At 34.7% G+C, this 14068-nt stretch overlaps 1 protein-coding gene across 2 annotated transcripts in view; it reads left to right on the top strand.

Moving 5' to 3' along the window:
- Positions 1-14068, top strand: part of ATRNL1 (attractin like 1) — a 526081-nt gene that overhangs the window by 216161 nt on the left and 295852 nt on the right. For both annotated transcript variants that reach the window (XM_040607278.1, XM_040607277.1), the window contains exons 22-24: positions 9424-9518; positions 10155-10233; positions 11445-11602. In XM_040607278.1, the coding sequence (XP_040463212.1) occupies positions 9424-9518; positions 10155-10233; positions 11445-11602 (332 nt within the window). The remainder of the gene's footprint in view (positions 1-9423; positions 9519-10154; positions 10234-11444; positions 11603-14068) is intronic.

Below are 14068 nucleotides of genomic sequence, written 5' to 3'. Positions count from 1 at the left end.
CTTTCTGTAGTCAGTAGAGAGAATCAAGGGTTACTTATCCGTCCTGTGAGCACATCTGTCTTCGGAAAGTTTAGTCAATATAGATCAAGCCTAGATTATTAATCATGTTTGGATGAATAAAACTTCAACGCAGGTCAGATTTTTCTGTATCTGGACCTCCCTTAGCATCAAAATTGACCACTTGTTAGACCTTTCAAAAAAGCAGCTGAAAATTCCATAAAAGATTTAGGTTTAAAAAAAGAATTGGTTAACCAATTTGCTGATTATGACACTAATTGCTATGTCTCTTTGTGGGCTTTTTAGCCTAATATGGTTTTGGTTTTTTTTTTTTTTTTTTTTTGAGTACAGAAAGAAAACTAATGAAATGTTGTTGCTATATGTTTTCTAAAAACTTTGAACTTATGTGAAATTGATTCTCACATGCTCTTTCTTTACATGGAAAAAAGCATATAAATAGTAAATGCTGGAGTATTTTGAAGCTCATTCTGCTCTTGTTACATTTAAGCAAAAATGCAAGTTTGGCTAGTTAATAATATAGACTTCACAGTAAATGACTTTTTGTGTTGTCACAATGGACAAGTAATGTCAGATGCCAACGTATTTCAATATAACAATGCAAATGAGGCAGTGGATGACTGCTAGATACAGACAACAGAGGAATGAATCAGGCAGCTACACTGAAAGTTCAAAATAATTATCTTGACTGAAAATAGGTCTGGTGGTAAGCCCCTAAATTTGATGTAATACAAGGAGAATTTATTTTGGTCACAAATGAATATGATGTATAGCATTTGATAATGGAACTCGTTTTCAAAAGCAACGTGATTTTTGCTAGTATAGAGGAATATGAATAGGATTCTCAACTATCTCTTACTGAAAATAGAGAACAATCTCTAGAAAGAGCAACAAAAAGACAAACTGCCTGTGCAATGAAGAGGTAAGAGCAGGAATTTTAGAATCAGCATGAATAGAGAGTTTCTTAAATAGAAAAATGTGGGAAGACTGATTGTGATGGGTCTGATATTGCAACCACGAGGGAGGTTCTTACAACCTTGATTTCAAGAAATAAATATAGAACAGCACTATTTTATGAGGTTTCTATTCACAAAATAGAAATTATTATTGTTATCTGGAAAAACAGTGAAAAACACTTTAGTCGTTGATCAGGTAAAGATTGTGACCTTTACCTAACACTTATAAAATGTGATAATTAGGTTGTAGTTGGGAATGAGACTGTGTTGTGAATGGGTTTGGTTGCATGCTCTGTTTGTATGGCTGTCTGACATGTATTACAGTACTTTTGACTTAGAACTTTCGCTAAATTTTAACTTTTGAAGCCAAAATGCTAGGCATATTTCTCAGTAATTCTGTATGTGTGTGAAAATCTTTTGCCATGTTGTTCTTTTTCAGAAATGTGTTTTAAGAAGCCATGTAACAGGATGTGGGAGAATGGCCAGTGGCCAAAGTTAGGAAACCCATGAATGTGTTCAGTTGTTTGTGCTCTTGCTCCCTTTCTGGGAACTTGGGTTCATTCTTCCTTCTCAGCTGAAAGATGTAGTAAACTGGGATGCTCTACTGGAAAGATTTGGGGAAAGGGAGAAGCCAGCTGAAAAGTAAAGTGCTTCTCTAGAATTTACTCCAGCCTGATTTTTAAAATTACTTAATAAAACCCCTTTATTGAAATATAGTATTTAGGCAGTGAGTGCCAAGCAAGTAGAAGAATTAAGGTTGCTGGAACAAGCATTTTTCATTTGAGTTTTATTAGGGCATGATTGTACAACTTTTAATAACATGGCTACATACTATTTCCCAATGAACTTTCCCTCTACAATGCACTGAATGAATTTGTAGGGGACGAATCAGTGATAATGTAATGGAAAGATTAATGTATGTTCCTGTCCTGTTTTGTTGTAAAAGGGGAAAGAATTACAATGAATGATGGAAGGAACTGCAAAATAAGAACGATCATATGTAGTGTTATATAATTCAAAATATAAAAAAAATCTAACTCTAGGTATTTCAGATTGGCTAGTCATGATTAATGGATGTTTTTGTCCTTGGTCTCTTCGTTTCATTTCCTGCCCTATAAAATGGGACTAATAATGCCTGCTCAACTGACAGTAATGTTGTAACAAATTCATTAACTTTTTTGAAGAACTTAGAAAATGATAGTGATGAATACTATAGAAAGCCACATTAGAAATTAATTCTGTCTTTAGAAAAGGGTTTTTGTAGTATGTAGTAAATGAGGCATGGGCCCAACACTGAGTACTGAACATAGAACAAAGTGTTGAATAGCTGCCCATTAAGTGAGCACTCACCCAAAAATAATTCACAGGCACCCTTGATTGTAGTGGTTCATTTTACAGTCATAATATTCCTCTTTAACACAGCATTTTGTATATAACTCTGTCACTGATTCATACTAATCACACTAAATTTTTAAAAAACATATTTTAAAAATAATTACCAATGTAATTATATGTTCTCAGAGAGTTGTGGTAACACTCAGAAATACTGAAGTAGAATTTCAAATCAAGACTTCTGTCTGGCCTTTGTTCTTTTGGGAACATTCTGACATTTTAGAAATAGCAAAATTTTATTTTAATACAAAAGCTTGCGTATGGGAATAGGTCTGTTCCTTGTTGGATATTAATATAAAACTCTCATATTAAGCTATATTAACCATATTAAAAGTCATGGGCCTTCATTAAAAAAAGAGAACAGTTTCTTGAAAATTAACAGCAATACTAGGATTAAACGATTGCTTTGAAATTTATTTTCTTCATTTAATTAAATGGCTTTCTTTGCCTAATTATTGTTGTGTTCTCATATGTGCTCATTACTGACATTTTGAATCGATTTTAATGACTCCTTGTGAAGGCAGTCAAGGGTTTTGAAAAAATCAAAGTAGAGATGTGAAAAGAATAACCAGATGTCCTTGTTATATTTGACCGTTGATGATGTCAGGATGGTATTGTGGTCTCCCAACGTTCTTTTTCTATTTCATTCAATGACTTTTTAATACAAAATGAAGCAACATTCCTGGAAACAGAAATCAGACTGTAGGACGCTCCTCCCCCTGCTGAGTGTCTGTGTCATTTCACTTCCTCTGCTCTCTTTCTTTCCATGTGCAAATTTAATCTTTTTTTCCTTTGCTGGTGTGAATCCTTCTGCTGCTTCTCCCTTGCCTACACTAAGATGATGGGGCACACACCCTGCTAGGCAAAAATAGGAGGAGCTGGGTTCAATACTATCAAAAAGAAGGCACCCCCCACCATGTTTTCCTGGTGAAAGCTCTGAAGAGGAGGCTATGCTGCCGTGACTTGGTGGCTGATGTTTGTAGTAGTTGTGCTTACGATGCACTGGGCTGACTCTTGGAGAACTTTTGGCTCAAAAATATCCAGCTGTCTATCCCAAATATTAGGAGGTGTGGTGGTGGTGGTGAGGGTGGATTTAAGCTCTGAGCTGTGGGCTCTGAGTTTGGGTAGGGGATTTCTATTTCCCCAAGAAATCTTCCTGTGAAACTTCAGACGTAAAAGTTCAGGGAGGTTGTAGATTATACTCTAGTGTGTGGCTGTTTAAATTCTGTCTGTCTGCCACTTGAGTTACCTGTATCTTATATCAGATTTGAGATGAAGTTCAGGGCTGCAAAGCTGAGCCAACAACACACTAAGCATTTTATAGTCATTTGTACCAGCACAAAGTAGGAAGGGATTATTGCTGTTGTAGTGTGATGGTGGTTCCATCTCCTTCCCCTGCCCATTGGTGTAGAGAAACTCTCAACATCAAGTTGTTTTTTTTTGGTTTTTTTATTTTATTTAAATAATATATATTTCAAACATGTTAAGTGGGAAAATGTAAACATGGAAGATATTGATGGCATAAAAAAATGAAATGTTGGATGTTAGGATTTTCCTGAAACAATCCAAAACTAAGGTGAAGCTGTCTTCTGCATATTTCCCAAAGGGATATGTAGAAAAGCAAGAAATTGTTAAAAAAAATGGTGTGTTTCAGGTAAATTCTTTTTCAGTTAACATTTTGAAAAAGAGAAGAAGGCAGTGCTCATTCTGTAAGGTCATTAACATGTTTTCCATAGTGAAGAGACTAATCTATGCAGTGTTCAAGATAGTTAACTACCTAGTCTCTTTGCAAAAATCGTAATAGCTAATCGACACTTTGTGAATTTAAAATGTGTTGAGAGTTAAGTTTAAATAGAGGAAATACGTTTTGAGAAAAAGGTGGGATTCATATTCTAGATTTTTTAAATTATTAAAGAAAAATGAGAGTCACTTTAATGAACCATAGAGTGCATCAATGATACTTCTAAAGAATCATACATTTTGTTCTATAATTTACTGAAACAATTCTGTAAGTTTGTATACTTAATTTTTGGATGCTAATGGCCATTTATAATATTTTGATTGCTACCTCTTGTGGAAGTGTTGTTGTTTGAAAATAAACAAATACGTTTTCAGTGTTCACCAGATTTTGAAAACAGTTTTAGTCTTGTTTCTATAGGTCAACCGGATGAAAATTGAAAGATTGTTTTATCAGTTGTTACGCATGTGGCAGTTGGATTATGTTTAGAATTTGTTATCTTTGTGCTTTCTTCATTGTCTTATGCTACAATATAAATGCAGTGAGAATTTTTTTAGGTTCTCATTATATGTGATCCAAATATATTTCCTAATTAATCTGTTCTCTGTGTGCCTTTATAAACAGAAGCACTTATGAAAAGTCTCATGTTTATGTAAAGGGTAAAAATACTTATGGTGGCTTTTTAAAGGTTTGCAGTAGAAACAAATACATGGAGTAAAATCTCAGTCTTCCCTAAATTCCTGATTGTAAATGTACACAGCAATATGTATCAACAGGATATACTGAGTGTACTTTAAATAGCTTACAATAATAGCTACATTTAGCTATTACACATTTTATTCTTTGTACATTTAACTATTCAGAACAGGTCGTACTCTTACAACTAAATTTTACTTTAAATGTTGTATTTATTCCCAGGCTAAACCATCTAGGCTGAATGGCATATGAATTCAGAAATACGGTGTGATGTACTGTGTAACTGTTGAGCTTGCTTATGTGCACTTACGATGTATTGGCATAGATTATGGTTTAGGGTTATGTTCAGCACGGGGCTTGGAAGTGGGAAGGACAGCTGTTCTGCCTGCTGCAGTCTGTAAAAAGTGAAGCTTTCTGGAGGAGAGGGGTGTGATATTTTCCCTGAGAGCTGCTCAGTATGTGTGGGGGAAGAGTCTCCTGAAGTATAGATTGAAAAGGTGAGGAGGAAGGCAAGTAAGAAAGACAGCAGCAGGATGTATTAGATAGTCATCTTTATAATCCCTTTTAATTTCTACTCTCACTTTGAATTTCCTCTTAAATTAGTTCTACTAATTTATATTCTAATAAAATCTAGCTTTAGAGCCTTCCAGAGATTTGGGATGTGCAATTTAAGAATAGGCCCAGGCAAATCTTTCTCAAAGTTTTGTCCAACCAGAATGTATCCTGAGTATGAAAGTAAATTTTTCTCGAAGCTGTGAAACTTCTTCAGCATACTTCTGCAGTCTTTGGAAAGAGGGGAAGGAATGTTTGCTCAGTGCCAGCTCTTTCATTTGCACCTGACTTCATTTGCACTGTTGAATCACAGGACTGCATTAGGCAGAGCTCTCTGCTTCACTGAAGTTGTACATCCTTTAGGTATCTCCTGTGAATTATAATTGTGTATGAAGAGATTGGTAGCTGCCTCCCAAGATGAGTACCAGGAGGCCAACCACCTCAAGGGTGTGTGTGGCTATGGTGAACCCTCTTGCACCCCTCCTGGGAAACCTGCATGTTCAGTTAGCTCTCTGAAACACCCCTACACCAGTGCATGCAGCACGGGGAGTGAATGGGAAGAATTAGAGATCTGTGTGGGGTCACAGGGCCGTGAGCTCACTGCAATTGCAGAGACATCGTGGGAGAGCTGCTATGACTGGGATGCTGTCCTGGCTGGCTCTGTACTTTTTAGGAAAGACAGGCCAGCAGGGAGAGGTGGTGGAGTTGCTCTTTATGTGAGGGAGCAACTGGAATGTGTCAAGCTCTCATATCTAATAATAATTAAGTATCTGATTAATTAATTAACCATCGATTAATGGAGTAATTAATAACACCATAAAATATTTTGGGACATCTTTAGTATAAAAGGTGCTATGCGTAATGAACTTTTACTGTTTTCATCATTTACTGTCTAAACTGCATTGTGGGTAAAAATATAGTACAAAAAATGAAATGAAAGTGTTTTTATGATTTGTTACAGTTATGTGGAGCTGTATAGATCAGGGGTCCTCAAACTATGGCCCGCGGGCTGGATACAACCCCCCAGGGTCCTCAATCTGGCCCCCGGTATTTACAGACCCTGCTCGCCCCCCCCCCCCCCCCCCCCCCCCCCCCCAGCCATGGGTTGGGGGGGGAACCAAGCAGCCGCAGATGACTGCCTGCCACTTCATCCACGTGCTGGTCCCCTGGTTAAAAAGTTTGAGGAGCCCTGGTATAGATTAACATATTTTATTAATGTAAGAACTTTTCTTGCATTCCTTGAAAAACAAGTTATTTTTTTCTTGGGTTTTAGCCAGTAAAACATAAATATATATGTATTTAAAAAAAAAAAAAAAAAGAAACAACAACAAGAACAGCAACCCCCTGGAAACAAAGTAGTCATATTGTTTTAGAAGTAAATGACTTCGAATTTTTATTAAATTTGTGTGCAGAAAAGCTGTCCATTCATATGACTAGGAGACGGGCACCCTGTGTCTGTTCACAGTTTTGCATTATGATGAGATCTGAACTATACATTACTGGCACAATCAGGGCTTAGAAGACGACTAAGGCATTTTAAAATGGTAATTTTCCAGACATTGTGAGCAAATCAACACACTCTTGGCCAGAAGGCCTGTCTACATTGCTTCTTGCATCTTGTAGCCTTTCCATTAGCCAGAATTTCTGTAGATGTGGAAGCTGTGGTGCTTGCCCACCATACGTTTACAAAAATTCATGCTAAAGCAGTCATTCCTATTTCATTGGACCCCTATTTAACCAGATCAGTAGATTTAGCATATCTATACATTATTGCTAGCCTTTTGGTCTTGCATGATTATTAAAGGTTTTATTAATCCCTTTAATTGGGGTCAATCTCCACTTGCCAACTTTTGCTGTCCTGCTACCTTTAATATGTTCTGCTGCAGTGATAATCTTACTGTTAAATATGTAGATATGGCACACTGACCGGAGTCAATGAGACTTTATTAATTAGATTTGCATAGTTATAGAAGTGTAGAGTAGTATTAATAAATAAATGGGGTGTTTCAATTTAGTATTTATTCATCTTTTGCCCTCGTAAGCTTGCAAAAACCTGATCAGAACTTGTTATCTAAGACATCTAGGTAAGCTTATTCTTATTTGAATAATGGAACTGTGGTGGCTTTGATGCCAAAACGGCACAAAGTAACTGCTTAGAGACAAATTTTGTCTTTAAGCAGAAAAGGTATTTATTTCGTGCAACGTTGGGGAGCTAGCCGATTCACACTGGACAGACTAGCTCCCAAGTTTTCAGTGAAAAGTTAGGTGTTTTATACAGCTTTCCTGAGAGGTTACACAACATCTTTACATACATACTCATTTGATTTTGACACCTAATCATTCCATTCACAATAGGTGGGATCTAGGAGGAGTAGACCTTTCAATTTTCTTTCTTCAACGATTTCCTGACTTGATGGTCTCCTTATCTCCTTCAGGTGCCCACCTTATCTTTTATAATTATTTAGAGTATATTCCTTTCTCAACACAAGCAGAGCATCGCCCAGAGCATTGTACCAAACTCATCCTGACTGATCTTTTTATTTTAAGACCTTGTTCTGTTTCATGTCATAATAAAGTCAAAATTTTGCCTTCAAAGGTCATGGTAATTCCTCTATTGTAACTCCTTTATTTTTTTTTTTATTTTCTTTCCACACTGTAAAAAACAATTAAAAAAAATAATAATTAAAAAACCCACCCCACCCCCCCCAAAAAAAAAAACAACCAAAAAAAATCCAAATCATTTTTTTTTTTCACTATTAAGACAGTACAGTGGGCTGTATTCATGCTTCGTTGAACCATTAAGCTTTTTTTCTCTCCTATGTCAGGCTTCCCATGGGATACAATAGAATTTATTTTTTCAGATGTGTTGCTGCAGAAAAAGTGATTGTCAGCAGTAAGCAAACTGTTGAGTCCAACAAAAGGCTGACACAGCTTTTTCCAGCTTTGACTTAATCTTTCACTCTCTGTATTTACTGGTTTTGGTTTTATGATCACATATTTTTTTATTTGTAACACACTGCTGGTGTGGTGTTGGTCCCATCAAGACATGGATCTGACTTAACTAGGGGTTAATCTCATTCCTCCAACTTCAGGAGCACAACGGTATAGCTCAGAACTTGCCTTCTGACTTGTCCCAATCAGTTAATGCTCCTTCCAGGAAGGGTTAAACATGATTTGGGACATCTGAGGATGGCTCTTTCTCCTTTCTGCACTGATGCCAACTTTAGCTGGCCATCAGGGAGTGCTGTGGGTGCGCAGTGACAGAAACGGCATGAACAGGAACTGCCTGGCAGACTCTGTTCCTTTCATAGGTGGAAAGAAATATGGGCAGAACAAATGCCATTTGGAAGTGAAATGTAATCCTTTTGAGTTAATACTAAACAGCCACTCACTTCTGTACGAAAAGTTTGTATCGCCTGCCGCTTAAAATCTCTTAGAATTCTGGCAACTTACAAAGGATGTGCTTGGTGGTCACATAATTTCTATTCAAAATTCCACTATGCCATTTTATTATTAGTAATCCTATTTACTATAGTATCTTGCCTTCATACTACATAATTTTACTGTAGATGCAATTTTTTTCCACAATTTTTGAACCTAGAAATTCTAAAATGTGTTATGGTAATGTAGCTATGTAAACCATTTATATAACACAGTAAAGCGTATGATTGTAAACCTAAAATATTTAAATGCATTTTGAACAGAATTTCTGAATAATGATTTTAGAGTAAAGATAGGAATTGATAACACTAACAATTCTTGATACTGTGTTTTGGAATAATTACGAAGAATGACTATTTCAAGTAATGTGTAATAGCTGCACTGACTCAATGTTAGAATCTGTTTCTTAATTTCTTAATTTTATTAATTTTATTTATTTTTTTTATTGCTTCAAGATGTTACAGTGCAAATCCTTAAACGGTAAAATGCATTTGACTAATTCTGACTTGAAGATCACTCCATGCTTTTCAAAATAAAAATGAATGTTAAATTTTTAGGTACTTGCATAACATATTATTAATATGTATACACTTGAATCTATTTTATCATTTTTACTTTCTGTTTTGCCCACAGACAGCCTTTTGATTGATTACCAGTTTACTTTCAGCTTATTACAAGAGGATGATCGCCATCACACTGCCATAAACTTTATAGCAAATCCAGAACAGGTAAGAAAATATTATTAACTTTAGACAAGATATGGAGAGTGATGTTTAAGATTTCCATTGTAGTTCACCATGATTAAAAGTTTCCCAAGTGCCTATAAGGTATTAGAGATATTCCAAATCTTTTTGAGCACTGAAAATGTTCCAGTGCATTCATTGAGAAAACTTTCTAAATGGTGGATGTACTTCAGATCAACCAATACTCCAAAAACTTATCAGATATTTTAATTTATTGTTGTTCCCATGAATAAAAAAATTATCTTCCTGAGAGGAATTAAAGGAGTATACCCTTCACTTAAGAAATCTTTAGTAGCAGATGAGAACAGTAATTTCTGGATTGTAATTAAAATGTAGCCATTTGCTGTGTATTTTTTATTTAGTTTTATAAACAAAATGATTTCATTATTTTTAGCACAATCTGAAAATATAACTGGTGTAGTTATATGGTTACTTGTACCCTGTTCTTACTGAAGCAAAAGAGAGGATTGCCTTTGGCTCTGAATTATTATCATTTCTATTTATATTTAAAATGAAAAATGGAAGATTATTAAAAAAACCTTATATCCATTTATGCGCAATAGAGTTATATTCAATACATTCTGACATACTTTATTAATTGAAATGTATTTTTTTATCTAGTCAAATAAAAATTTGGATATATCAATTAATGCATCAAACAACTTCAACCTCAATATTACATGGTCTATTGGTTCTACAGGTGAGTGTGAATTTTGCTGCGATGACTTTTTCCCGTATGATTTCATGATCCTTTAAGCTATTTTAACCCGATTGTCTCTTTGTTACTAATTTTGATAATAAAACTTTACCAAATGTGTTTTCACCATTATCGTTATGCCATTATTAATTATATTACTTAAACCTCAGATGATAATTTGCAATCTGAACAAAGCTTCATTAATATGTTAACTTTCTCTCCTATTCAATTAAAATTAATTTGGTAGGAAAAGCTTGTAGACTATTTAAATTTTTAAAATGACAGTGTTATGAAATGCTGTGATTTTAATTAAGATAAAAAGCTTCCTTAACTACTGCAGAGACTGAGATTTTATTTCTTTGTTTCAGTGTTCAAGCTAAAAATTTAATTATATAACCTTAACATTGATATCAAACAATGAAGTTCTTCTGTGTATGCTGATAAAAAGAACTGCTTATCTATTTTTCTCCAACTTTGAACCCCATTACTGTTCTTTGTTTTAAGAAGGAAGAAAAGCTTTATTTAGATACTGAATTAGTTCTATTGACTTTCTGAAAACATATCCAAGGAGAAGCATGATGCTTAAACTAAAATTGTACTAAAAGACAAAAAAATATCTTTTTAAAGAAGGTTCAGAATTTGTCTTACATAAACTCAAGAATTTTTTCATCAATGTAATTCTGAAGTATTTTAACATACCATAGTTAGAAATTATATTTATTCCTGCATTTTAACTTAGAGCAGTCACCCATATATTTACAAAAAGTTATACATGTTTAATAGGAAGTATGTTGTTAAAGTTTTCATGAACTTCAAAAACTCTTCAGCAATAATGCAAGACCTAAACAAGTTCACTTTCAAGCTTTATTAACCTTGAGATTTTACTGAAAATGTATATAAATTACTAGAGACAAGTATGTTGTCTGTTTAGTCGACCATAAAAACTTTCTTCTAAAATTCACGTAACTTCTATCAATATTATGATTCATTAATAATCTTTTGAAACCAGAGTAAGAGATTTTGTGAATTCTCTGTATGTGTATGAAATATACCTAATGTGCCATCTAAACTGTAATATAGGGTTGTTAAAGTTGTAGAATGAAGATACTAAAAGTAATTGAAGAATTTAAGTTTCTTGTACAAATTTATTTTGACATCTTTAATGATGATTAATATTTCTCATAAATACATATATTGACATATGTTTTTTTTAGCTGGAACAATATCTGGAGAAGAGATTCCTGTAGTTTCTAAGGCTAATATTAAGGAATACAGAGATAGCTTTTCCTGTGAAAAATTTAACTTTCGGAGCAACCCAAATATCACTTTCTATGTCTATGTCAGCAATTTTTCATGGCCAATCAAAATACAGGTTAGTATGACCATTTTGTGCTTATAGAATTGTTGACATCTTAGCTTTACATTGAATTTTGTGTTTTCACTCATACAGGAAGTATGCAATTAGTATTATTTGCATGCGATATTTTCTGTGTATAAGAATTATATTATGATACTTTTGCTTTGAGTAGTGAATGAGACTTCAGACAGTAGATTTTAAAATCCAAAGTTAAAATTATTGAGCATAAATGTTTATTTGCAATATGTCTTGTGCATTTACATGTATACATAAAAGACGGCATACAAATATGTATTTAGTACCTAGATATTTGAGTTTAACCTTTTTTAATCATTAGCTTTCTTAGCCTCTGATTTTCTTAAAGGTTGAATGACTGTATCGTATTGCAATATTACAAACTTCACTTAACACTAAGTATATTTGGTTAGACTATTATATTTATATACGGTTGGAATATCTATATTATAGGATATAGATATTAGAATTTGACTTCATTTGAATGAATTTCACTGAGTATTTTCTGGAGTAGTGAGATATTGTGCAGTTGCAGGTTCAAAAAAGTCAATGCAATGATGATGCTAATTTTTCATAAAAATGCTAATTTTTCATTAAAATTGCTAATTTTTCATAAAATACTTCTTCTGTCTAGAAATTAAGTCACTTCTATTTTATACAGTGGAAAAGTAATGCTAAGGTCCAATTATGGAAACTGTTTCAGGATATTAATATTGTCCTCTGTATCTGCCTTCCTAAATCAACAAGATTATTTTTTAGGTTCAACTTTTTTATGCTGTGATTTGTTCTTTTCCAAGGAAATATCTGAGGTTCACATTACCCATATAGATTTCTTATGCCTGGTGCTCTAGCAGTAGATAAGATCTTTAAATGATAAATGGAGTTAGGGTGCTTTTCAGAGAAAGCAAGTTTAGGTTTATATGTTAACTTTATGATTCTGTACACAATAGAAATATTATATATATATCTGAGGCTTCCTATGACTTAGGGTTCAGAGGGAAGTCATGGTTCTTCCCTATTCAGAGGCTGAAGTAAGCCAAAAGAGTGACCTTACTTCCTTTGCAACTGGTATTTCAAGTCGTGTTGTTGATATGCATTTCATCACTAACTCCTCCTATGCTGCCTGCTATGCTGGCACTGGAGCCAAGACTTGTGTCTTTTGTTGGGAAGGTTTGGGTGCTGCAATTAATGCTTTTACCATTTCATTTTCTGTAGGAGAAGGAACAGCTCTCCTCATTATACAAGACGTTTAGTATAATTTGCTGTCAGTCACCTATATTATCTCTATTTTGCATTCAGTTATCTTCAAGATTTTCATCATTACAAGGAAAAACTGTACATCCCAGCCTGTGATTGTTTATTTCCATCAATGGCTCACAGTTGCTTCCTCTATTACTTTTATTATGCATGTTACCTATTCAGCAAGCTTGGAGGGTTGGTTTTTTTTTTTTCCTAATTCTGAATAAATCCCTGGTGATTCTAACACAAAATATCCTCTTTTGAAGTATGGTTTCCTGACTTTGCAAAGAGATATGTGATGGCTGTGTCCATACAAAAATTTCCTGAAGGTGTGCTGGTCTACGATAACTCTTCATTTGCAGCTACCCAGGGACCGATTTTATTTTTGTCACTGGTGAGCCTAATGACCTCGGAATGCAAGTTCTTCAGCACTGGATAGCAGCGAATGACTTGCCAACCATAGAAACTATGCAGAAAATGTTCAGTTTCAGATGAAGTTCTGCTCTCTTTATAAAAATGTACTCTAGGTTCCCATTAGTCAGCACCCTTCTGTCCGCGATGGCTACGGGCACACAGCTGGGTGCTCAGTCAGTCAGAGTTCTGTAGCCCTCCAGGGAAAACGCTGCCTTTAAAGTTCCTGATGCTAAAAGCATTTTCTTTAGCTATAAGATCTCTTCTTCCTTGACATCAAAGGAGAACCAGAAATGTGACATAGTTGCATAAGGGGTCATTAGAAAGATGGTGATATAGGACAACTTCAGCTTAGAGCTTTTTCCACAAATAGACCTGTTATCAGCTGTAACGTGGACAGCTACCAGTTTTTCTCAGAAGCATTTAGCAGTTATATGCTGGCACACAAATGTTGGATTTTTTTCTCTTGAATTATTGGAGGAGTTGATGCCACACTTTTCCTCCCTTTCTTGTAATGCAGAGGTGACTGTAAAGTAAGGGTGAACACAGACCCTTAAGCTTAGCTGTTTCAAACTTTCATAGACAACCGTAGTTTGTGCATCTTTTCAGAGGAACTCTGTGTAAAGTATCTTTGTTATTAGAGGGTTCAATTGCCCAAGTAAGATGGTGTGATTTATCATCCAGACTTACCGTCCCTATGGTTGTCTCTGACAGTCCCAACCCTTTAGGTGTATCGTGTCTTACATATCTGTTAAACAGGACTCCATGAGAAAATGCTGTTTCCTTAAATAGGCTAGATTTTTTAACAAAATATGT

Source organism: Falco naumanni, chromosome 9 (genome assembly GCF_017639655.2).
Source record: "Falco naumanni isolate bFalNau1 chromosome 9, bFalNau1.pat, whole genome shotgun sequence".
NCBI lineage: Eukaryota > Metazoa > Chordata > Aves > Falconiformes > Falconidae > Falco > Falco naumanni.
Note: the sequence above shows the minus strand (reverse complement) of the source record. Positions and strands in the feature narration are given on the sequence as shown.